A 26,553-nucleotide genomic window follows, 5' to 3' on the forward strand; every position below is an offset into this window, starting at 1 on the left:
CTCTATAAAGATGTGGGCAGGATATAGAAAAAACCACAAGGGATGATGTAGCTCCCCGAGGCTCCTAACAACAGGGATCCCGAGAAGTCAACGGAGGGAGTGATTATTGGCACCCATAGAGTATAAACTGTGTGGAGCTGTGGCCTTGGGTAGAGGGATGCAACCACTCTCACCATCTCCACTGGGTGGAAACTAGGGAAACTCTGTTTTCACTTTCTTTCATCTCTCTGTCTTCTGTTGATGGTACCCCTTAGCTGAATCAGCCAGGAGCCAGAGGGCAAGAGTGTCCTATTAATCTAAACTATATACAAATCAGGTAGAAACAGTCAAAAGTAGTTTGGAGGGGAAAATGAAAGAAATCCAGCCAAGCTTATATGATGAGTCCTTCTCTACAACTTGTTAATTTATTTAATCATTTGTCTTATGCAATATGGAGCATCTATTAGAATCAAGAAATGTACTAGATTAAAAAAAAAACAAGATATGCTGCTTTATCTCAAGAAACTCGGTGAAGTGAGGGAAGCAATACATCTAAAAATAGTTTAGTTCAATTATACAAATGTAAAAGAAACATATTCAAAATCCTAATGGAGCATAAAGAGAAAAAAGATAAAGAAAACATCATCGAGGAGGTGATTTGAATTAGGCTACATGGGTACTTTACCTCAACCCCAGCTGCTACTTAACCAACTGCTATTTTCCTTTAACTTTGTATCAGCTTCCATTACTGTCCATGACATCTAAGACCCCAGCATAGAGTCAGGTCTGCTAGTCTTCAGCTTGAGTGTGCAGAGAAATAACCTGCAGTCTTATAGAGCCTGCTGTAAAAATCACAATCCTATTTGATGAGAGTAGAAAAGAATATGAATATTTAGACTGATAAAAATTCTACTGCTGGAGGTATATTAGCTAATCATTTACCTCCTATCTTGGGATTATAGTTAGTCTAGAATGACACTAGTAATCCTTTGCTACCTTCCTATGCATAAAAGCTGAATTTATTCATAGTTAACTGGAACATGATGTAAATCTGTAAACTATATTCACCCTTCTATTTTTAATAGAAAGATTCCTGCCATAATCTTCTAGGATTACATGTAAAAGTGTGGACATTCTCTTTCCAGAATAGGCTTTAGTTATAAATTAACTGATTTCCTTTGTTAGTGAAAATGAGTCAATGCTATTTGGTTTGGGGGTATCTATCTTTTTAAAATACTTCTCCCACTCAATTTGCCTGAAGGGAGGTGGAGGTTGCCATGAGCCAAGATCATGCCACTGCTCTCCACACTCCAGCCTGAGTGAGACTCCGTCAAAAAAAGAAAAAACAAAAAACAAAAAAAACAGACATTTGTCTTTAATGAGATCTGAAGGAGTTACGGTAAATACAAAGCACTTGTTAGATGAGCAGACAATTCCCAAGAATTAACATTACTTAACATGCCTAAACAAAGTTTTCTCTACCTTTATTATTTAGCAAACATTTTATATTACACTTGTTAAGTGCCATGTACTGCTCTAGGCCCTTTACAGGCATTAAATCAGTTCCCTCTCATAACAACCCTACCAAGTAGGAACTATTATTACACACTCGATTTGTTTAGGTAGAATCAAAACACAGAGAGATTCAGTGACTTGTCCAATGTCTCACAGCTGGCGAAAAGGCAGAGTCTGGATTTAATTCTGAAAGATTTAACTCCAGAGGAGTCTGCTACCTATGGCAAGATCCAGTCTGAGCTCCTAAGACTAGAATTCGATTCTCTTCTCACACTCAGGTTCCACACTTCATTCCTGTCTCCTATGCATGACTCTTCACGAATATCACCTTTCCTGCCCCTGAAATATGCACTGTCCCAAACAGATCTTACCCTTAGCTGTTTGTTTCTCTGTTCTTGCCTTCCCCCTTCCCTTCTGCCCAAACAAATCTTACCAAGCCCAGCTCCTATTACATTTCCTGCACATAGAATCTGCCAGCTATGGAGACACCTGCTTCCCATGTACGCTTATTAAATATACAATCCAACTGGAAATTAACCAAACCAACTTAGGTGACTGCCTTTCTCTGTTGCCTTATGTGATTATTTTTTAGAAGTTTTACTTTAAGATTACTTATGTAAATATCTTTCTAAATAAAGTGTGAGCTTCTCAAACTCAGGGCCATGTATATATCCTCAGCATTCTCCATGCAGTGTATAGTCTGTGTTCAATGACCCCTGAGCTATTCCCTATGGATGCTAAGGGCATCCATAACTTAAACTGCTCTTCAGGATGTCCAAGGTGCCATTTGAAGTGGGCAGATTTCTGTTACAGCCTCCATAGCAAAGCAATTTACTCTCCCCTCATGCCCTGGTACTCTGACACTTCCCTCAAAAGAAAAAAAAAAAAAGATAAATGGTCAAAAAATAAAGGCTAGATTAATTGTATCAATATAGAAGGAAAACAATATTTTTTAAGAATTGTTTTTATGAAATGTTCACAAAACCCTGAGACAGGCATTTATTGTCTCCATTGTTAAAAATCATTGAGGAAAATGAGGATTGGAGAGAAAATATCTCACTGGGGACTAGTACACTAATATAATGGGTCAAGAGCAGAGTTTTCTACTCAGGAATATCAGTCTTGCTGCCGTCCAGGAAGGTGACCAAACTGTGTTGCCAGGGCACAGTGTTCCAGAGCAGTGGTTCCCAAATTTGCATGAGAAGCACCTGGAGGGCTTGTTAAAATACAGATTGCAGCTTCTCACCATTCCCTGTCCATTTCTGATTTAACAGGTGTAAGATGGTCTAAGGATTTGCACTGAAAACAGGTTAAGTTTCCCATGTTGTTGATATGGGGACCACACTTTGAGAGACCTGTTCTAGAGAAACTTGACCCAGGAATGAAGAAAGAAAATGACAATCGTAAGACCACATAAGACCATTAGTCCATTACTCTTTCCTGATGTCTGTAAAGTAGCAAGTGAGGGAAATGTCAAAGTAAAAGTTTATATAATACTTTCTGCAGTGAAATATGTATTTCTGCAAATCACAAGGAGCTGCTCATGCTTCCACCTTCAAGATAATTTGAAATAAGTGAAGTGCTAAAATATGAGGTTTCTAAATGCAGTGTTTGCAGGGCAGCTCTCGTTAGCATAGAATATTTCTAAGGAACTGGTGATTTAGGTGTGTGTGGGGATGGTGGAATTGGGAGATGAAGGGAGGAAGACATTTCAAAATCTCATGTGTCAGAATTTCTAAGAATGCTCATGCCCTTTTGTTTAGTAATTCTAATTAGAGGACTTTACCTCATGAAAATAATCAGAGATGCTTACAAAGATTTATGTTCAAAAATATTTATTGCAGCATCATTTTCATAGCTCCAAACTATAAATACTTTAAAATATGAGATTGATTAAACATATTATAATACAGCTATATGAGAAAAAAGATAGAGCAGTTAAAAATCATTCCTCCAAGAATATTGGAAGACAAAGAGGTAGAATATTGGTGTAAGGAAAATGGATGTGCTGTGGTCAAGAATAGGCCGAGGCAGACATCCAGTCCAGCATGACTCAGTGAGTTTGGAGCAGAGGTGCACAACTCTACTCATTGTGTAACTACGCCAAATGAGGTGCATTAGGTGATCACCCACGTGAGTTCATGCTAGGCTTGGAGCCACTATTGTTTGTAAAAGGTATAATTATCTTGCTAACGCTGTACATATGGCTAGTGCCTGGACTTGCTCGTGCCTAGAAAGAGTAAAGCCACGTCAAAACTGTCTATGTTTCCTTGAGTGTTTTTCCAGCTCCCCCGCACTCGCCCACCAACTCCCCTTGGATCTCAGTTAGAACCTGACAATTGGTAAATGAAGAGGTACAATATTATGAAGCAAAAAAAGTAGAAAACAAAATAGCATGTAAAATATCAAATATACTTATATTTATTTTCTAGAGGCAATTCGTGCAGTGAGTCTCCAAGTAAAAATTTTTCCCCCTGTTTTCTAATTTTTAAAATGTTGTAATTAAAATTTTTTTCAATGAATATGCATTATATTTGTAAATATAATGCATACAAGGAATCCCAATAAATGATTATTTTTAAGTACCCTGTATAACAATGAATTTGAAGTTTTCAGAAGCAGAGGTGCTATAATGGGGAGGTGTATCATAGCAGTTAATGTTTCTTGAATGCTAACTATAGGCTAGGAGTGATACATATTATCTCACAATTTTCTCATTATAATAATACATACGTCATAAATATGACATGTTATATTGTAATACTGTTAAATATATTGTGTTTGTGTATATTATATATATACATACACACTGTAGTATTTTATATACTGTTAATAAGAGTGCTATTACTAAACTTATTTCACAGAGATGATACTGATCTAAGAACTGACTTAAGAATTCCTTTTAAAAAAATAACTGTTTAAAAACACCTCTTAATGAGTATGGTGCTTTTAAAACATGTCCCCCAGTTCTTTGCCACTCCACCCATTGAGAGGTAGAATTTATGTTCCTGTCCATTGAATCTGGGTTCTGTGATTTCCTGTCAAATAGAGATGATGAAAGTGACGCTGTCAGTTTCTGAAATAGGTCTTAAGAAACTGGCACTGTCTGCCTCCTGTTATAACCCAGCCACCATATTCTGAGGAAGCCCAAGCAGCAAGATGCCCAAATGAAGAGGAATCAAGACCCTTTTCTCTAGGGCCTAGCTAAGCTTCCAGCTGACAGCTAGCATCAACTTGTCAGTCATGTGAGTGTGCCGTCTTGGAAGTGGATTCTCCCATACCTAGATTGATACTATGTGAATCACACTCAAATCTGCCATGCTGAGCCCTGCCTGAATTGCAGATTCATGAGCTAAGCAAATGATTTTTGTTATTTTTAGCCACTAAGTTTTGAGGTAGATTGTTTCTCAGCAGTACATAACTAGAGCAATAGGCATGCTTGCTTATGAAAGTAAGATCTTCTGGATATAGTGTAGTGGGTCTGCATCAATAGGGATTCATTAGATAGGTAAACTGCTTTATACAAGAAATTACAGAAACATAGAGGATGGGGAACCAGAAATCTAGGGAGCAGAGGAAGTGGAAGATGAAAGGAGAGGGCTCTAGCAATTAGTAGAGTGTCTGGAGCACAAATAAACTCAACAACCAGTGAAAATGATCTCGTGCCAGAGATGGCATGGGGCTATTTAAGAATAGGAATGCCAGTGGTTCAGGTTTAAGGTGTATGCTAATGCAGCTGCCTGCCGTATGATGAACTACCTGCTGATCTTCAGCCAAATACAGCAAACCTTCAGCCAAATGCTGCCACACATACAGTTGCTGTTTCTGGAATATTCAGGATTGGGTAAGTGTGCTGTAATGAAGGCTGGTGTGGTAACGCAGTGCAGAGAAAAATGGTGCATACTTGATGCAAAGTGGAGATTGTAGTTTGAGAATTCATTAGAAACAAGAGCCGGAAGCCCGAGGTGACTCAGAGGTAACGTATAAGATCTGAAACTGCCCTTAATTTCCTTTCTTGCTCTATATTCCCCAATGACTAGACAGATGTGAGGAATCCTGGATGTCTGTCTTTGTGGAATATGGGTTCAAGCATTTTGGGGCCTTAATCTTAAGGTTTATAGTGATCTCAATTGACTAGTGGATTATTTAAGGGACATGTTACAGCATTAATCTTCACTGTGCAGTAGGTTTCCAAAATGTATGTCTCTGACATGTAGCTTTTGAGAGGGATGACCACATTACTTTCTGGGGCCTCACCGTGGACTCTCAGGGACACATGTTATCTGTGTTGCTCTTCGGTGTCAGTGGAGTGTCAGACACCTTGGTTGGTGTTCCTTACAATGCTACTTAATGAGCCAAGCTCAGATCAGACTCCTTAGGTTGGCCAAAATACTCTGGGTACAGGAAGTAAAATACTCTGGGTACAGACAAAAATCAATACCAGACTTCTGACCTCCAGAGCTGTAAGATCATAAATTTGTGTTGTCTTAAGCCACTAAATTTGTGGTCATTTGTTACCACAGCAATAGAAAATTAATAGTATCTGGATGTGAAATACTAATAGAGTATTTTAATTAAATGAAGGATTTAAAGTAGAAGAAAATAAAACTATCCATAGCTTGTTTTTTGAGTTAAAATAAAGACAAACAATGCATGTTTTCTTTGAAGTAATTTTTACTGGGGAGAAAAAAACAGTAAAACATTTTTTTTTCCAAAACAGTCAAAATAAAAGACCATTATACAAGATTGCACAATCATTTACAAATGCTGGCAATTAAAGGTAAGTAGCCTAGTCTCACAGAATCCTTGTCTAGTTTACTCCATATTCAATGCACTGAAAATGTGATTCTCAGAGCTGTTGAGATTCAAAGTCCCCTTGGCTGGATTCAAAGTCCCCTTGGCCAAGCTCATTGCATTCTACAATTGAATCATATCAGACCTCAGGCAGGAACTTTTCCACCAAAATTCCTACGTTGAGAGCAGTTTAAAATTTCACATTCTTCCCATTTACCACCAGCTTTTTTCATAGTCCGGTGTATAACATTATCCAATATCCTTCCCCATTAATCACACAATTTACTCTCCTTTTTTCCAACGTAACTTCTACAGTGTTCACATTCTTTTCAACCACTGTTGTCTTTACTATACAATAGTATGATTTATGTGTAAATACAGAAACACACGTCTTCAAAGTGGGGATAAAAAGAAAGCGTGACCTGCTATGGATACAGGTATGGTAAGTTATTCAGGGAGCCCTGGGAAGGACTTTTTGCCATTAACACGAGCCATAAAAAGCAATTATGAAACTTAAAAAAAGAAAAAGAAATCAAATCAGATATGTGTGTGTGTTTTATTCTGCACCATTATGAATTAAACAGGAATAAATCTAATAATGTGTTCTAGTTGCAACACGAAATACTGAATGTTAACAGCTTACAAATGCTGCTCTGAACATTCAGTTCTCTTCTGAGACACAGGACATACAAATGAGTTCAATTTTCAGACTCTTCCCCTGGGCCTAGTACTCACACGTGCCACAGACAGACATGTTTTTTCCCCAGAGGACCAGCATCTGCAATTCTGATTAGATTCAAGCTTAAGGCACCAATTAGCAAGTGCTACATGCTTTATTAATGATTTTATGCACCTGTGAGGTCTACTTAGGACCCAGAAGTTAGTTAAGAATATATAAGCAGTCTCTTGATAATATATATCTTATTTCTACATACATCTCCTTAGAAATTATGTGAAAGCCTAACATATTTTGTGAATTTGATTTTTATAAGCAGTTTTATCAAACAAACTTACACAAAAAATTTCCCCCTCAACAGTACTGATAAAATACAGGGCACCTTTTTCTTTCAAGTATTTGGGTGAAATAGTATACCCTGAGAATTTGGGGTGCAAACCTACACCTTGTAAACTGTAGAAACTCCTCAAGCACCACATAAGAAAATGTATACCGTGATAGTTTTTAAACACAAAGACTATTATTGAATGTTGTTTTCCCATGCACATATACATACTTATCATGAGATTATAGTCAATCTACTTAGGAATCAATACTGTCCTGTCCTGCAGTCCAAAGTATTATTTCAGGTAACGTGAGCATTCAATTTGTAGCAAACACAGACTTTGATTTCTATGAAGTATGAAAACAATTAAAATGTATCTTTTTAAGAGGCAAGGATGATAATGTCAAATTTGAAAATAAGAAAAAGGAATTTATATCACCAGGTATTTCCAGTGACATAAGGATGTATTAGAAATACATGTCAATAATTGAGATTTGTTATAAAGATATAATGTGTAATTTGCTTTAGCTTATTTACTCCACGATAAATGGACATACAGAGAGCCTATGTGCTATGTCATTACCTACATATCTGGGCCTTCACTTAATCCTGAGGGCAATTTCATTGAGTACTTTTTAAAAAAATACATTCTGGTGAATTAAATTTTTATATGGTTACAAATATGTTCAGTTTTCCAGAAACGATTAAAATGGGACATATTTCAAATATGACCATTTTATCAACAAGTAAAAAGTGGGTCTTCTGGAAAACTGAGCCACACATATAACCCTAAGAGGATATTATAAAAGCCAGACTCTGCAATTCTGATTAGATTCAAGTTCAAGGCACTATTTAGGAAATGTTTTACTAATGGTTTTATAGTAATAAAAAATAAAAGGGAAGTTCAGTAACTAAAGGGACATTATTAGGGTAATAGTTTTATGAGTCAGAAGGCTTCATAGACTCTTGTTTGATTCCAGTTGAGCTATAAAAGCAAGGGTATATCACTTCATTCAAATATTCATGCAACCTCAAGAAATGACAAAACAATAAAAATAAAGATTGAGATTTACCTCATGCCCGTGAAAATATTTTTTCCCTATCACTGGAGGTAGTGAATGGCCTAGCAGCTTTGTATGATTTGGTGAAATAGAGAACCATAAAATTATCAACAGATGACATGATATTAATAGAACATTATTTAAAAGTTGCGTTTTTAACCACTTAGACATCACTGTTTCCTTGGCAGCTTCCTAAAAGGTGAAGCCTCTTGTATAGAACAAACAAATGAAAAGCTTTTTCTTTCTTTCCTTAGTTTGTGTCCTGATTTACCTCAGTGTGAGAATTTAAAACTCAAATCTGCTAGCGAGAAACACTGATACATAGATTAGGGGTCCCAAACCCTCAACTCTACCACATTTTCTAGAGAAGGAGTTGTCTCTCTTTTTGAAGGGCTGGTGAGCAGTCACTACTCAACATGGCCACTGGTTTTTCCTGAAAGTCGCATTTGGCTTTAAACCAGTCTTAACAATTTTGGTACTATCCACCCAAATCCTATATAGGTTTCACCAGGTATATTCAAATACTGGAGGTTTCTTGGTGCTGCTTTCAGTAAAATAAGTGTAAGATTTCTGAAAGGGATTCTACTTTCTTGGGTCAATATTAAGTTACCTTATACCCAGCCAATCTCTCCTGAAAACGAGGAAGCTCTGATGTCATAAGACTTGTTCCCCAGTGGAGAAAACTTAAGTCAGTTCTGGGGGGAATTGATTGACGGGTAAGAAGACCTCTAAGATAAAGAAATATCTTTTTCTTGAATTTGGAACAAGGGCATCTTTTTTATACACAGAGACTATGTTTCATATTTCATGTCTCATAAAGTCTATAGCTTCATTTCACAGCTCATCAGCACAAGCAATTGAATCGTGATCAGAGCTGACTATTCCCGCCTCAAACCTTTCCCTATACCCAAGAGAACTTTTTTTCAGAGTAAGATCCCTTAAAGTAAGGCCCTGAAAGTGAAATTAAGTTTTTTTAAGAGTCTGAGATGGGAAGCATAACTACAAAGTAACAAGATTATATAAATCATACAAAACTCAGTCTCCTAGTTTTTTACTCACACTTTTTGTCATAAGTAGCATAAAATTCTGTGGCTTATGAAGAAAAGTTAAGCAGAAAGCAAATATTGCTGATGTTTACAATAATAATAGGGTGTTTAAAAAATTACCAGAATGCTTTATCTTTAAACAAATTGGTAAATAAAAGGAGATTCTTAAAAAAAAAAAATCCTGGGAAAACCTTCAAATTATTCCTTTAAAAAGTAATTAAGTAATATTTCAATGTAACATTTGCCAAGTATATATCGATACACTTATTATAACAAGCTAAATATTTATCTGTTCAATCAAGTCTTCCAGTCTTCAAGACTCCCTGTGAACACTCACTCAAATAGCCTTCAGAATTGGGTTACAACTGAGACAGTACTAAATGTTGATAAAAGATTCTGTGATTTGGATTCTTGACATCTCTTCAAACCTGCCTCATCCTCATAAGGAGCAAGTGCTGTAACTCTAGGTTACTGTTATTGGGATAGTGAGGCTAGGGCTGGAGTGAATCACAGCCACTGAATTAGTGCCATATTCTACTCTACTGCCCCAAACGAGTCACTCTTTAGACTAAACAATCCATGAGAGACATGAGTATGCAACTATGGAGGGAATTACTGAAGAAAAGAAAATTGCTATGCACCCACAAAAATAATTGGATTCTTAAAGGAAAATAGATATTTTATACCTTTCTGAGACTAAGTACTTAATTTTAGATGCAATCATTGGCTTTCCAGTATTTCAAGCCATTCTATTTTAAGGCAACAAATAGTGTTGTGGCATTGTAAAAATGGGAAAAATAAAATAAAGCACAAACATTAAAACCACCATTTTTCACAATCACATTTGAAATCGTGCCAAACCTAATAAAAGAACATATAAAGCATAACCAAGAGAATGGGTAGGTTTGGCTGATATATGATTCAAAGAGCAGACCATCATATTGAAAACTTAAATATGTATTACAACTCAGCCAGCTAGTCTTGATATATTCCAAGAACCTATAAGGAGATTCATGATCCAAATTACTTATTTACTAGCTTGGTTTACAACAGAATCAATCCCATTCTGTTGCATGTTTTGACTGAAGAGTGGGAACAAAGGAATTGTTTGTCTAGTCACAAGTACAGGGGGGAAGGAGGTGAATAAAAAGCTTATATCCTGTGTAGAAGTATAAAAAGAAATAGTCATAAAGAGAAAAAATGCAACCATTCAATCAACTTAATAAAATTAGAATAAAAACTGCCTTAAGAGGATTGTTCAGAAAAATATAGAAACTTACACACTTGGCTTATAAGAAGCAAAAATTAAGAATAACACATGTGGAAGAAGTTTTTCAGATGAATTAATTCTTAGTGCTATTACAATGCAAATTCCAGATTAAAGAAGAATAGTCCATCTTTTTGTCTTGCTCCTATAAAATAAAAAAATTAAAAAAATAGTCAAGGAAAAGATTTTTAGTTCTAAAAGCAAATTTCACTTTTACGAAACAAGAAAAATATTAAAATACATTTTATTTACTGTTTGACTAATTTCAATGTTAATAATGAAGTTAACATTTTAAAATGTGCTTGGCAAATGTTTTTATGAACTTACTAAACATTATGCCAACTTCAAGAAATTGCCCCAAGTGGAACTTGAATCAAATCTAATCAACTCTTCAAAAATGACTTTAAAATTAAATGTTCAGTTTCATTGAAATCATTCATAGAAAAGATAAAATAATATAATAGATATGTTTCTAATATTAGCATGCAGAAATATTTAAGCTAAATGGAAATATTTGAAATTTAGTTATCAATCTTATTAAATGAGTAAACTCCATACTGAGAATTCTTGCAAAGCAAATGACCAGTACTTAAATTATGTGGAGATTCACATAGTACATTTTGTTCAAAATAGGATGTACTGGTTAGAACCTAACTTAGTTAAATCCATTCTAGAATAGCATTGACATGTTCAAAAGCTTACTGAAGGTTAGCCTTTTCTATCTCCATATAAGTTCTCGTATATCTACCAGAACTTTGCCTAAGTAAGTTTTTCTTAACATTTGGGAGTTGATATGTGAACATAATATGAAAACAGAAATAGAGTGGCCTACAGGTAATATTTGTTAGGGATTAAGAAGGCTCATGTGAAAAATAACCTCCAAGAAGTATCAAATAACAGCTATCTAGCCAATTATATACACTCAGAGTAGCAAGGCAAAGGACATTTTAATTCTGTCATCTAGAAACAAACTTGTTTAAATATGTGTTTTAAAAAAGAAGTCTATAAGAATAATTTTTAAGCTTATATGTATATACTCCACATTTATTTTATTGTGTTGTACTTTATATTGAGGAATGACCTGCAAGATGAAAAGGACCGTTGTGAATTTGGAGACCTCTCATTTGCTAAATGTAAGTTTTTCTACCTTAGGACATAAAAAGCAGCAATACAAAAAGAAAATTTAATTACAAGAGGGAGAAAAGAAAATATGGGACTGAGAAGAATAATTTCAATGTGGATCCAAGGGTTTGATAACAACTCTGGCTGAGTCCCATCACTAGGCAAGGTTTGCAAAGACTCCTTGAGCAGTGAGAAGACATTGAGGGGAGACAGAGAGAGAGAAAGGAAACAGTCGAGAGAGATTGCACTATGCGACGGTAATATAAATGAAGGAGAAATCTGGTTATACAATCTGCTAGGATCATATTTAGGGATTGATAGTGTAGATATTGCCTTTTTGGATAGTCACAGAATATCGCTTCTGCTTACATTAATTTCAGAGGAATTTGGTTTGAAATTGAAAAGTAGTAAAGTTGCTCCCAATTCCTGTTAAAGAAAAAGTAATAAAAATCGCCAATATAGCTAACCTGTTAGAGGCCTCACAAACATTTACTGCAGTAGAATGGATCATGAAGAAGTCAGTAAAGATGAAGGGATGACTACACTGTGTCACCAGGGAGTTTAACTGGATGACTTCCCACGGTTTTAGGACCGGAACACATGACAGAGTTCAACAGGGATGCTGGGTCAGATTTTCCCTTTCTCCACGCCGGCCTGTGCCCAGACAGAGGGGAAAATCACCACACACAGCTGGCAAGCTATGCTCAGAGTTGTATAACATTCTGGAAGGCCTTGGGGGATACTAGAGTACCCTGACACACAGCCAACTGGCCTGCCCTGAGAGATCAGCCAGCTAGCTCAAAGAGGACTGCAGAGCTGTGGGCACTGCCTCCGGTTTGGGGAAATACAGAGCAATCCTGGGCACAGGTCCATGATGCTTACCCTGGGAGTCTGCATTGATAAGGGCTGATTTTCTGCTCTGGTTAGGGGCCCTGAGAAGATAAGAAGATTCGGAGGCATTTATGAGGATCTAGTTTCAAGGGAGCTTGAACACTTATATGAGCCGTGTACTATGTACTATGTCTTCTGTCATGGTTTCATAATTCAGTCTTCACTACTCTCCTGAAATGTACCCCATTTTACAGATGAGGAAATTGAGGCTTAGTGACAGCAAGTCACTTGCCTGGACTACACTGTGACTAGTAAGTAAGACTAGTTACTTAGACTAGTAAGTAACAGTATTAGAATCTGAGTTGGGGTTGCCTGACTTCAAGGCACACGTACTCGTGATTTAGTAAAAGCCACACAGCTTCCCTTCAACTAAAATGCTTTAATCCACTGGCATCCAAGAAGATTTCACCCTTACCTTTACAGCCCACATTCTTCTGCTTTACATAAACAAAAATTCTCCCACCGCTGGGAGCCACAGCTCCTAGGAGTCCTTAAACTCGCTCAGGTTTCTTTTTGGGGCATACCATGTTCTAAGGACAGCTAGTTTTTTAATCAAATGAAAAACACACATGGAGTTTTAGTATATGCTGAACACTGACAGATTCAGGGTCAGTTTCTTACCTTATTCCCTTTCCCTGCTCTTTCCTCCAAGCCACAACACACACACACACACACACAAACACACACACACACACCCTCCATGGCAGTAAAATGGCCAGAAGATTCTATTTCCTCTGAATGAAACAGAAGTTTGGAAAATTAGCAGCAGGGCAGTCAGTCAAATTCCAACTGTGTTCTCTTCCCCCATCCACAAGGACTTTAATGTGTCATATAATTAACCCTTTAGCGGACTGATGTGGCCGAGAGGAAAAATGCAATGGCTGAAAAATTTTGGAGAAGTTAGGTAGTGGGAAAGTCCTGACACAAAGAACAGATAAGGGAAGAGGGAAATTTACAACAAAGAACTGAGACCAGAGAGCAGAGAATAAGACAAATAGATGAGCAAGGGGGTGATCTATAAGAGCACGGGCCACGGAGCTCCAAGTGCCTGGATTTCAATAGCTGTTGATCTGGGATAAGTTAATGTTTAATTTGTCAAACAGAGATTAAAAATAGTACCTACCTGTGTTAATAATTCAATGATGTTAAGTCTTGGTATATACTAAATAATTAATACATACTAGCTTTTACTTTTAATTTCTTACTAATTTTAGATAAGTTAAAAAAGAAAATATAAAGGTAATGGAATCGTGAAGAAGGGTACAAAATAGTAAGCTAAAGGAAAGCCACAATGTGATTAAAGGGAAAAGGAGAAAAGAAAAGGCAAAAACAAACAAATACATTAAGAAGATAAAATAAAACAGCAGCTATATACAATAATTGGGAGAGGAAGTCACTACCAAGTTAGTGGGGAAAATAGAAATAAACTAATCAATTCATGAAGGTAACTATGGAATGAAGTGAAAATAAAAGGTCTAGGTTATAGCCTGTAGATTAGCTACCTGGCCTGCATGCACCGAAGCAACAAATTTCCTGTCCTTCAGATGACTTGCCTGGGCTCCAAGTACAAATGCTTTAAGAACATTCAGGTGAGGGAGATGGAGGACTCACCCAGTCCTACCCTTTAAGCTGTCTAATCTATGATAAAAAAAAAAAAAAAAAAAAAAAAACTACAAGAAAAGTGAGGAAAAGGGAAGAAGCAAGGTGGTGGAACACTGAACTAAATCAAGTTGAAGTGAACGGAAAATGAGAAACCACAACAAGAAACAAGTTGAAAAAAAAACAAAGGACAAAAAGTAAATTCTCAAGCAAATGGCAATGGAAAAAAGAGAGACTAGTGGGACAGACACCAGGAAGTAACTCCATCAGAGAAAAGTGGCCTTAGGGAGAAAAGGAAAAGGAGAAATGGACAAGAAGAAGAAGGCTCCTGTGCACCACTGCACTCCAGCCTGGGCAATGTAGTGACCCCATCTCTAAAAAAGAAAAAGACTGGCATGGAATATTTAGGTTTTGAGTCCCGGTTCTGTGACTAAGGAAGGGTCACTTAACCTTTCTGAGTGCCAATTTCCTCTTGGAATTTCAATACAAAGAGACTGGGTTTGATGATCTAAGGACCAGTCTAGGGACTCATTAGAATAATAAAACAGCTCTCCCTGAATCCAGCCCTTGCTCTTGCTACTTTAGTTGCTGATGCATGGGGCCCTATACAGGGGGTAGAAATAACTCTGAGGAAGTAAATAGAAAAGAAAGACCAACAGTGCAGGAGCAACATGAAACACAGGGAGAAAGGAAGAAACAAAGGCTTACAGTAAAATAAATAAATAAATAAATAAATAAATAAATAAATAAATAACACGCAGGGATGAAACAAAATAATTGCAATTCTCTTAGGCTGATATCCACTACTTGTGCCAATGAAAGTTTTCTTTTGTTAATATTACATATTTATCTTTATGCCCTTGTAAATGGCATTTAGTATCAAGTCCCAATTAAAATCTTAAAACAAAAATACAGCATCTAAGTGGATGGGCAGGAGAGCATGTCAGGAAGGGAAAAATATAGCCATGTTCCTCAAATAACAGAAATCTAAAAAGAAAATCTCATTAAAAAGTTGTCAAAGATCATGTGGAAAGGGAACATTAAAAACCAAAATAGGCAGACAAAAAGGCCTAACAACAACAACAAAAGAAAGTGGTGAAGCGTTGCAACTGGTGTGCCTAGTACACTGGTGTGTTGCAACTGGGTTACTGCTGTAGCCATCTGGGCAGTTGGGTCCCAGGTGGTGCACAGCCTTGTCCCTTAATCACAATGTGAGATGAGAGTACTAAATAATAATAAAGTGAATAATATTATCTTTTTAGATGAGTTGTGGCATGGCAAAATCTGCGAAGTACTGGGATATTGACCACAGGATGAAGAGAAGTGAGAAAAACCCACTTATAAATTTTTTTTTAATAAAGGAACATTTATAGGAGAATAATCAGAAAAAGATAACAGCAGCTGTTTATGTCCAAATATATATGGGAAGGAAGAACAGTGAAGCTCCCTATTGCAATGTGGTGCTAAAAATAGACGATGAAATACTTATTATTTGAACTGGAAGGAATCTTAAAGGTTATGACAGTTCTTGAACACTTGTTTTGCAGTTTTGTGTATACAAGTCTGTCTTCCGCTGGAGTGTAGGCCCCTAATTTGTGTTATCTGTATGTGGGTTTACGGCCCCAACAGGGAGTACACAGTGGCTCATAGAATGTAGGCATGTAATTCATGCTTGTTGAATTAGTGCATTTTGTTGAAGCATTCATTTTACAAATGTCCAGAGAGGCAAATGGAAACACAGATGGTTAATGGCCTAATGCCACCACAGAGCAGATCCCAGGTGTCCTTGCTGCCAGTTCAGAGTTCATTACACCTCCTTTACTGTCCCTTTTTCGCTCCATGCATCACACCAGGGAACATAGAGTGGTCTGCAGGGAGCAAGGTGTGGCCCAGGAGTTAAGAGCTGGTTCTAAAGGTCCTCATTCTCTCATTCTCGGGGACCTCAGTAAAACCATTTCTTTCTAAGTCCCAGTTTTCTTCTCTGTGAAATACTGTGGTCAGATAAAATCATTTACACAAATTCTCATTTGAAAAGGGGGCATAAACCTACCCTACCTCAAAACAAATATCTGCAATAAGTCTGGTTTTTAAAGGAAATTTTGACCTGAAATCACCTTTCAAGATTTCTCACACTGACCATCTATATGAGTATCTTGAAATATCTGAACAGTACTTACAATTTTTTTACACAAGGAAAAGAATTACCACTTAAAAAAAATCCATCTGGCTTTTCTTTGGAGGTTGGTATAGAATGTTCAAAATGGCGAGTTTTGAAAAATTTTTAATTCATTATTTCAATTTGGCTAAGTCAACTTTTACCTGCATACAAAAAGCTAATCTTTAGCTGCCAACCAGATTTGGCCTGTCTGTCTATCTTTAGGGCTTTATTTACTAAAATAAATGTCATGCTTTCAAAAAGGGAAACATTTTCAAATATCACTATTCAAGTCCCAAACACTAAAACCTCTAATGTATATCTGTGTCTACTGGAAACAACCCCAAGTCTAATCTCTCTAGACTCAACAGACAGGGGAAAGGCCAAAGGCAGCTGCTTAAGAGGATACTGTGCAAGTGTGTGCCCGATCCTCCCTCCTCTCTTCCCTGTCCTCCCTTCCCCTTGCTTCTGCACCTCCACAGCTTGCACAAAGGCCTCATAGCATTAGCTGGTCCAAAACAGCCTAGGTAAACACACCACCTGTCTAAGCGATTAAAACACTTTTGCCTTTAGGCTACTCTTTTCCTTCTTCGAAACCAATTCTCTAATTCTGAGTCTCCTACCCATGCATATTGAATATTTTTAAAATTTTCTACACTAAGCAAAAGATGACTTATTTGTCTTTAATTTTCTCCCTCCCCTCTTTATCTGTTATCATCACATACTGTCTGTTGCAGACTCTCCCAGAAGAAGAATTTAAATAATGTATTTCTAGATTGCAGCTAAAATGAGGCTTGTGCTTTCAACTGAATTCTTAGAGAAAGATTTAAGGGTTTTTTAAACAGTGTCTAATATTGTCTTACCGTCCAATAAGTGTAATAATATTCAGTAACAATCCCTTAATTTGAACAAAATTTTTATCTTGCAATACATTGTTATATCATCTGATATTTAGATACATGTTTAGGGTTAGATATTATTTATTGTCCCCACTAGAGATGACACATGAGTGCTAAAAAGTTTGTCATGCCCAACATCACACAGCTGGTGAGAAGCTGTGTGACTCCAAAATCCAATGACCCTAACTCCCGAATGAAGGCTCTTTCATGGCACAAAGCAACAATATTCCTGTTCCTTTTCAGTTATAACAGAGAAGAGAGAAATAATGTATTTTTTATTCTAGAAGCATAAATAGGATTTCTCTTCTTTCCGTCTCTCTTTTTTTTTTTTTTTTTTTTTTTGGTTCAGAATATGATCTTACCAAAGACTGAAAGTCCTAGAAGCTTTTATAATATCACCCTTTCCCGATCTGAAGAGAACAGGAGTGTAAGGGGCAAGTTTGTCCCCACACAGTTCTGACACCTTTACGCTCCTATCTGAAGGTGTCTTTGCCCTGTCATGTGTTTGACCTGAAGTGTCCCAGTTTGAACAAGTAAAGCTCACTCTTCCTATCAAGTTCCATGTACTGTATTTCCAGGGATTCCTGTTTGGACATTTGGATTAACTTAGTTGTCAGGAATCTATTTACTCTGATTTCCTTTACCTAGGGGTAAGTGTGGAAGTTGATTCTTTTCTGAAGAAAGAATGCAGACATGAAAATAACAGTTGTGGGGATTAGCAGCAAAGCATAATGTGTTCAGTCTGGAAAGGACTGGATTAAACACAGCAACTCCATGCAAGCAAGGAGTAAGAGCAGCTCCAGAATCCTCCCTCCCCCATAGAGATCAAAGTGTGTGTGTGTGTGTAAGATACATTAGAGACCTTGAGCTCATCCTAAGAACATGTTCTGATTATCTGAAAACTGAAAAACAAGAGCTTAAAAAATACAGCTGCTTTGTATAAGCAATTTCAAAAGGAAGATACAAGAGGAGAAAGAAGCTTTTCTGAAGATTTTAGAAAATGTTCCTACAAGAAAACATCTGTCTTTGCTTCTCCATACTTCCGGGGAGCAAACAGATTGAAGGGGTTTCCAATGACCTTCTGGGATGTTCAGTGCCTCCTGTCCCTGGGACTGTCATGAACAGAGTGAGGCTCAATCCATAAAATCCAAGCTGGGTTTTCATTTCTTTGCCCTGACAACATTCACCACAGACTGAAGGAACAGACCCAAGGTTCACTTCCCTTCTACTCTCAGGTGGGAAAAAACACTCAGGCAATCTGAAAAGGTCAAAGGGCAAAGGCTGACCTTGGGGACTGAAGCCTAGAGAGAGGGGGAATCCTGGCAAAATTATCCCCTTTGTAAACTGGATGCGGTTTTATTCTATTCTCTCAAAACATCCATTTCTAGAGACAGTCTCCTTTGTTTTAAATCTCTTACTTCTGACACCAACAAAAAAATATTGTTCTTACTCTCTTAAACCTGATTATAAAAGTGAAATTCACTTACCAACAGTTTTTCATTCTGCTTCCTGGTGGCTGCTCATCATCTGTGTTCTACCACAAAGCTCATGGTGGTGCCATCAAAGGAAGGGGGAGCAATGATCCGTGGCCCAAGGGGCTGCGAAGTAATGCTGATGACAGGCTTGCCATGCAGCTGGGCAAAGCCCTTGGCCCCTACGAGTTGGGGTGTGGCTGCTGGGGCTGAGGAGGATGAGGAGGCCAGAGACTGACCAGAAGCCATGAAGTATGGGGCCTCGGTGAACGTTGCAGCTGCCTCTTTGCTGGAAGGCTCTGCCACCATTGGGGAGAGCTCACTGCCTCCTGGAGTGTGAGCAATTGGTGTGGGCTGCAGGGCATTGGTGGGCAGCACGGTAGGCAGAAACCCAGGGTAAATCATGTAGGTGGGTCCATAAGCCCCAGGACTCAGGGCCAAGGGAGGCACAGGGATGGACATGGGAGCCACAGCCTGCTGCTGGGAGGTCATGGGTACATCCACATACTGCCCTGTCTCAGGGTCAAACAGTCTCCGGGTCATGGGCTGTACTGGTGTGTCCACCAGATAGTACTGGCCTGTTGTCACATCCAGGAGCATCTTACGCTGGGTCTGTTGAAGCTGTGGCTGCTGGAAGGGGTCTGTGGGGACCGGAGCTGAGCCTGCAGGTGCTGGGGCAGGCATGCTGGGTGGGGAGAAGCAGAGGACCTGGGGCTGGGCCCCCTGTAGGGTGAAGGGCAGCGGCGGCTGGTGGTAGATGGTGGTGGGGGGATGCTCGGGGCTCTGTGGCCCTGGGGGGGCAGCTACTGTTTCCCGGGGGTTGTCAGGTTTGGTACGCCAAGCTGGTCGGCTGGTTCCACTAACCTGAGAGCCCTTGGAGCTACTGGGGACCTGACTGCGGGCACTCAGTGGGGGTAAACTACAGAGAGTGGCTGCTGAGGAGTTGGGGGGCCCCTCCCTGGAAGGCCCAGGCCTGCTAAGAAGCTCCCCTGCAGCAGAGCTTCCTTTAAGAGGGATGGTCAGGTAATTCTCACAGTCACTGTTGCTCTTCTCCAAATTGCTGCCACTTTTCCTGTTGGTCACCTCATCAGGAGGTGCCCGGGTGGCTGGAGAGATCTTGAGGGACCGGAGTCCCTGCGATTTGATGCCCTTAGCTGCTGAAGGACTCTCCGGAGAAGGCCCTTGTGGGAACTTGCCAGCGACACCCCCAGTTTTCTGGATGCTGCTGGCGCTCACTGTGAACACGTTCCGGTTGCTGCGGAGTGGTGGGAGGGGCTGCAGGGGTTGGGTTCTCTCCACATCCTTGTGGACTGGGGGAATATAGAGAGATCGGGGTCTTTCCCTGGCCAGGTTCTCAAAGGCCGCTGCCCTGGCAGACACACTCTCAGCGCTGGGGTTGGAGTTTCTCCGCTGCAGACGTTCTATGGGGGCCCCTCGCAGGACTACACCAGCTTTGTTTCCTGTGCCCCGCTCTTCCACCTCACCCAGCCGTCTGGACAGCTTGTCGTGGTCTCCCTCAGCACCCACTACCCCTTCCCTCTCCTCACTGGCAATGAGCGACAGCACGTGGCTGTCCATCATCATAGGCAAGGGGTCGCTTTTGCGCTTCCACTCGTTCCTGTTGAAGCTGTACAGCTCTTCCATGGACCTCACGGCTGCAGTCAGCTTCTCCAGGGCATTCCGGGCTGGCTTTGTGGCTTTTCCTTCCTCCTTGACCTCCTCCTCCTTGAGCTTCTCTGGGGTCTTCTGGGTGGAAGCCTTGGAGACAATCTTGAGCACAGGCAGGTATGAGCCCTGCTCAGGCTTATTGGGGGCAATGGTAGCCACAGGCAGCCTGCCAGATGCCCTGTGAACCAAGACTGTCCCTTCTGGGGAGGAAGAATTCAAGACTCTGCTGCCGCCCATGCTCTCCCTGGGGTCTCGGTCCATGCTGTCTTCCCTCTGGTTCACTACAGCCTGGCATGTAATCACCATGGGGGACAGGGATCCAGATCCGCCAGCTGCTGCAGACAGCTGCCTGGGTTTGGGTCCAGTCAGCCCCTGCTCTGGGGTAACACTGCCCTTGTCACTGCTATCCCCTGACCCTTTAATTAGTTTCCTGACATCTCTCACCTGGTGGAGGGGGCCTTGAGACTTGGACTTGTCTCTGATGTCTCTCACTTGGAAATGGGGCACTTTTTCTAGGTTGTCCCCGCGGAAGAGTTTCTGCTGTGCCCTGCTGTTGTCCTCGATGGTCTTGAACAGGTTAGAGGCGCTGCCACCAGCCAGCTTGGGCGTGAGCAACTTGGCGATGTTGAAGTCCGAGCTCGGCTGCTGCACACTCCCCAGCCGGATCTTGATTTCGGGAGCCTTGGGTCTGATCACCGCTGTGGAGGTGGCCTGAGCAGCAGGGTACTTCGTGGCCTGCTTCCTCGGCTGCTTGTCCTTGGGTGTCTGCTGGATGTTGGGGACAAAGAGGCGAGACATGATGGTGTTCTTGCTGGCAGAAATCTCCCCAAGATCAGCCCGCCAGTCGCCTCCTTTGGGCAGCTTCAGCTTCCCTATAGGGGCTTGTTCCTCCCGCTTCTCGGCCTCTTTCTCCTTCCATGACCGGAACGCACTGTTCTGACTACGGAGGAAGATGCCCTTGACGGTCTCTGAGGCACTCTTTTTAATTTCACACACCTCCGTGTGTCCATCGGTGAAATTCCGGCCAGGGCCTGCGCTGCGCTCGCGAGGAGTACTGGCTTTGAAGACTGGGGATTTGGAGCCCGCCACGGACCCCTCCCCGCCAGCGTCGGACATGCTGACCACTGTGTACTCAGAGCCGGCCTCTGAGTGACGAGAGCTCTGCCTCTGCAGGCCCCTCTCTCGCTGCCTGTCGCTCCCGCGGGAGCCCTCCGTCTCCTTGGAGGTGCCTGCGAGGTGGTGGGATGTATCTGTGACTTCTCCCCTCTCCATTTTGAACTCGTGTTCCCGCTGCATCTTCTTGGAAATGACATTTTTGAGCAGACTGGAGGCGTACTTGGACTTCTGGGGGCCATCGGCGCGGGAGGCGGGCTTGCTGCCCTCGGAGGTCTCGGAGCCGTCGTCCGTGTATGCCGACCCGGGACCCTTGCCGAGACCTTTGGTGGCCCTGCCGGGCCCAGGGGCCGAGCTGGCTTTGCTCTCACTGCGTACATTCAGGGGCTCCAAAAGGGTGACGACGCGGGAGCCCGTCTGGACCTGCTTCTGGAAACACAGGGGCGTCTCCACATGTTTGATTTCCCCCTCGACTTTGCTGACCACGAACTCCAAGGCCTTGGTCTGAGACTTCTTGGACTGGATGTAGAGCTGGTCGGCAGTGGCCCGGGCCCCACTGCCCTTCCTCAGACCTGCAGCCACAGAGGCCGCGCTGCTCCTGAGGAGGCTCTGCTCCACCCTGGCCCCAACACCCCCACATTTTAAGTCCAGGAAAGTTGACCAGCGCCCAAAGCCCACTTCGGAGAGCGTGGTGGAGGACTCCCGGGAGCTGATGTTCAGAGCCTCAAAGTAGGGGTAAGCCAGGCTTCGGAAGGCCCGGGAGGTCAGGTTACGCACCTCTTTGTCCGCATCGTCCAGTTCGCTCACAGCACTGGAGGCTCCGCTGGAGTAGTCCACCAGCTCCTTCGCCCGGATGGCACCGCACCTGGTTTGCAGGCGAGCAGGGACAGCAATGAATTTCTTTGCATGGTCCTGAGCCACTGCTGCAGCCGGGTTTTGCTTCAGCGAACTTGAATTGTGTTCAGCAGCTGTAGAGACGCGGAGGCTCATGTCGCCTTCATGCTTGGCAGCATAAATAATGTTTTGCTTTGCATGCACGTTGCTAGGCTCATTTATAGCCCGGGAAGCCGGTTTGATTGATAGGAGGATCTGGCTTGCTGCACTCCCACAGCTGCTTGCGGCGGCGGCTGCTGCCCCTGAAGCTGCCTCCGGGGTCTCGGGCAAGGGCTCAGTCAGGGGGGCAGTGCCAGGCCCAGTGGGTGGGGGAGTGGGTCCACTGTCAGAGGGGCCACTGCCCACTTCCGTGCTGCTGGTGTCGCGGCCACTGCGGCCTGCATTGGGGCGGGCCAGGTCGCTGCTGGTAGGGCTGGGTGTCCGGGTGGTGTTGGTGCTGGGAGTGGTGCTGAGGTAGCAGCTGTTGTCGTCGTCCTCTTCGGTCAGACTGGTGATGTCCCCTGGGGTCTCGTCGCTGCCACCAAAGGAAGCATAATCCACGAACGAGTAGATCACGTTGTTGTCCTCGAAATCCCAGCGGGAGGCCAGTCCCACGTCGAAATCCATGTCCTGTTCCACCTCACTCAGCTGGATCTCATGGGTGGTGATGTAGTGAGCCTCTTCGACTTTGGGGGGGTCCCTGCTGCCCTGGGACTTGGCAATAATGTCCCTGCACTCTGTTCCATCTCCTGCCCCTCCTCCCCCTCCTCCTTTTCCTCCTCCCCCTCCTCCCCCTCCTCCTTTTCCTCCTCCCCCTCCTCCTGATATTTTCTCTCCTTCTCCTCCCACGGCCTGGCAACCTTCACTTTCTCCACTCTCACTCTCAAAGCCTAAGGATGAAGAGGAGGTGGCCAGAGCCCCTGTGGATGTGGTGGAGTCCTCCATTTTGGAAAGGCCATCCTCTTCTGCTTTATTCATCGGGGAGGAGGATGAGGAAGATGAGAAGTTGCCACCCTCTTCAGAGGCAGAGTGCTGGGATCTAGAGGGTTCGGAGGAGGCAGGATTGTTCTGGGGGCTTGGAGTCTTGCACTTTTGACTGCTGGGTTCATCTTGGGCTTTCTCCTTTGGGCTCCTAGAGGCCCTCTGACCCCCAGGGCAGTGCCCTAGGGTAAGTTTCATGATCCGGGGACTCTCTCTCTGGACTTCAGCTGAAGCACACATCTCCACATATTTCGTTTCTCGCTGGGAGGAGGCTGAAGGCTTGGGAAGTGGCCACAGCTGCTGCAGCTCCTGGCTGTCTTGAGCACTGCTCACCCCGTCCCCCACCTCCGCCTGTCTTGCTTTCGAATTCAGCTCAAGAGGGGCAGCTTCCATTATGAGCCCTTGCCCAGGTTTCAGCGACAGGAAGAGACAATGGTGAGCGCTGGGGAAGTCTTGGGTCCGTCTCCGGCCCCGGAGGGGCTGCAGAGTTGCCCGAAGCAGGGTCCCACGTATCTGGACTAGCCCCAAGGCTGTAGGCACCGCTGCCACTGCTGCCACCACCTCCCAGTTCTTCAGCCCCTGTGGCGGGGCCGCAGCAAGCCTGAGGGAGGTGGGAAGGCTCCTGGATGAGGCGGTGGAGGTGGTCTGTGGCTGGGGGGCTGCTGTTCTGGCCGAGACTGTGGCCAGTGTTCTGTAGCTGAGCTGTCCTGTCCAGTTGTTTGCCTGGCACCGTCGGCAGCAGCGAGGAGTCTGAATGCCATCGGCCACGGAAGAAGCAGCATCTGTAGGTTGACCCTGGGACTCCCAGAAATGAAAGGAAAGCATGTGCTGTTTCTTGTGAAGCCTTGTCCCTTTCCTGGATGGGGCGAGAGAGGGTCACGTCATTCCAGAAATATTTTTAGTGTCCATTCCCTAGTCATATCGAAACCACACTTGGGGGTAGAAAGAAGAGGCTCTAATGAGTTGAAAAGAGAAGGTTGGGGGTGGAGGAGGCATGTGGATTCTAATTCAAATCAGCCAAATGTTCTATGTAATCTATTATAGCGATGTCTAGCAAGTATGAAATTATTCTTTCCTCACAGCCATCTTTCACTCTCAAGTTTTTGATTAAATGGTTCCCCCCACTTGTTCTTAAACAAAATTCAAATTTTTCATGCATTTCAAATAAATTAAGGACACTTTGGAAATATTTCAAAGTCTCCTTGGTACATATGGTAGCCTTATATTTGCCTCAAAATCTATGCATTTCATTTTCTTTGGAGAGCCAAATCAGATGAGTTTTGGTAGTAAAACTTTTCATAGGAATAGAATATTCCATCCCTCTTTCCCCAACGTTACGCTCTATGAAACACGACCTGTTTGGTTCAAAATAGAAGAATCTCTCCTAGAATCCTTACTGTGGTGACTCACAGTATAAAAGGGCAATTTTCAAAGACCTAAACTTAACACTTTAAACTTTTCATTATAGTCACCAAAAAGGGCACATGGAGCCAAAATTGGCACTACTTCAAATCCCTACAGTGCCTTAATCAATCTCAAAAAGATCCCTAAACTTGTAGAACCATGGCAAGACAATAAACCTCCAATTAAATATAGCCTGAGCTGCAGCCTCATGATTCGGCTACACTGGCTGAATTCCAGGCCTGCAGGGCACTGAGTCAAAAAGCAAAAGAATAACTAATATACTTACCCTTCAAGAGTACAGTGAGGCTTGGAGGGAGATTCAGAGAGGAAATGTGACCCACTGGCATGCCCCATGGAAACGAAGCCGAAATCCCCGTTCACTGGCTCTGAGGTACCTCCATTTCAGACAATTCGGTAGTTGTGCAAGCAAATTTGCCAGTCAACTTAAGATAGGGGTCTGTGCTGGCCATCCTCAGAGCTGATTCCTTGGGTACTATCGGTGGAGAACTATGATGCTTGATTTTGGTGAGATCTGACCCTTGTCACCTGCCAGGCCCAGTTCCACCACTATACATAGTCTATGTGTCAGTTATGCCGATTGAATAAAGCACTATTTTAAACATCCACATTTGCAGGGAACAAAAATAACACCATCAACCATCCCCTTTCAACATGAATGCCACCTCCACACAGAAAAATGTTCTTTCCTCAGAATAGGCACGTGGGTAGGTATGGAGTGGGAGCCCCTAACAACTGAAGCATCTACCTTCTCATACTTGGGCTGTGGACAACACAGGCCTGCCATTATCCTCCCAACTCCTTTCTGCCCACACCACTGCCATTAAAAGTATGACTTAAGGCAAGACTAAAAATACCAAGAATCAGAATGCAGACATAAAGCCAGAGATCCAGGTGAAGAGAGTAAAAGAGGAAAGGAAAAGGAAAGAAACAAAGAAAGGAAGAGAATGAAAGAATAAAGAGAGAGAGAGAACTTGCTAAATGTGCAATCAACTTTTTGATTATAGAGAACCATGTTTTTTTTTTAATCTTAGTTTTTTTTTTCTTTTGAGACGGAGCCTGGCTCTGTCGCCTTGGCTGGTGTTCAGTAGCATGATCTTGCGTCAATGCAACCACAGCCTCTCAGGTTCAAGCAATTCTCGTGCCTCAGCCTCCTTAGTAGCTGGGACCACAGGAGCACCCCACCACCCCCAGCTAAGTTTTGTATTTTTAGTAGAGATGGGGTTTCACCATGTTGGCCAGGCTGGTCTCGAATTTTGACCTCAGGTGATCCACCTGTCTCGGCTTCCCAAAGTGCTGGGATTACAGGCGTGAGCCACAGTGCCCAGCTCTTAGATTCTTAATAACAGTAATTACAATATTTACAGCTAAGACTTACGTAGCATTTACTATGTGCCAAGAACTACTTGAAACATTTTTAAATATGTGTGTGTTAATTTATTTGATCCCCATAACAACTTGATGAGTTAGGTGTAATCATTGTTCTAATTCCTTATAGATGGAAAAGCTGAGGCAGAATGATGTTAAGAAATTATGTGACAGACTTCAAACCCACGCAGTCTGGCTTCAGAGCTTGGACCTTAACCATTATGCTACACAGTGTTGCTGACTTCCATGCTCAAATACTCTACAGGGCACCCAGATTCACAATTAGAAGGAAGCAACTTATCCACTAGGCAATTTCATTTCATCTAC

General features: G+C 42.0%; 1 protein-coding gene across 1 annotated transcript; it reads right to left on the minus strand.

Annotated features, from left to right (window-relative positions):
- Positions 1-6,150: 6,150 nt before the first annotated feature.
- Positions 6,151-24,587, minus strand: C9H4orf54 (chromosome 9 C4orf54 homolog). Its single transcript, XM_030818457.1, has 2 exons — positions 18,817-24,587; positions 6,151-10,808 (listed from the first exon to the last, which is right to left on the minus strand). Exon 1 carries the CDS (start codon positions 24,259-24,261, stop codon positions 18,853-18,855), a length of 5,409 nt encoding a protein of 1,802 aa, XP_030674317.1. The 5' UTR covers positions 24,262-24,587; the 3' UTR covers positions 6,151-10,808; positions 18,817-18,852.
- Positions 24,588-26,553: the final 1,966 nt, after the last annotated feature.

The sequence above is a fragment of the Nomascus leucogenys genome, chromosome 9 (assembly GCF_006542625.1).
Source record: "Nomascus leucogenys isolate Asia chromosome 9, Asia_NLE_v1, whole genome shotgun sequence".
In the NCBI taxonomy this organism is placed as follows: domain Eukaryota; kingdom Metazoa; phylum Chordata; class Mammalia; order Primates; family Hylobatidae; genus Nomascus; species Nomascus leucogenys.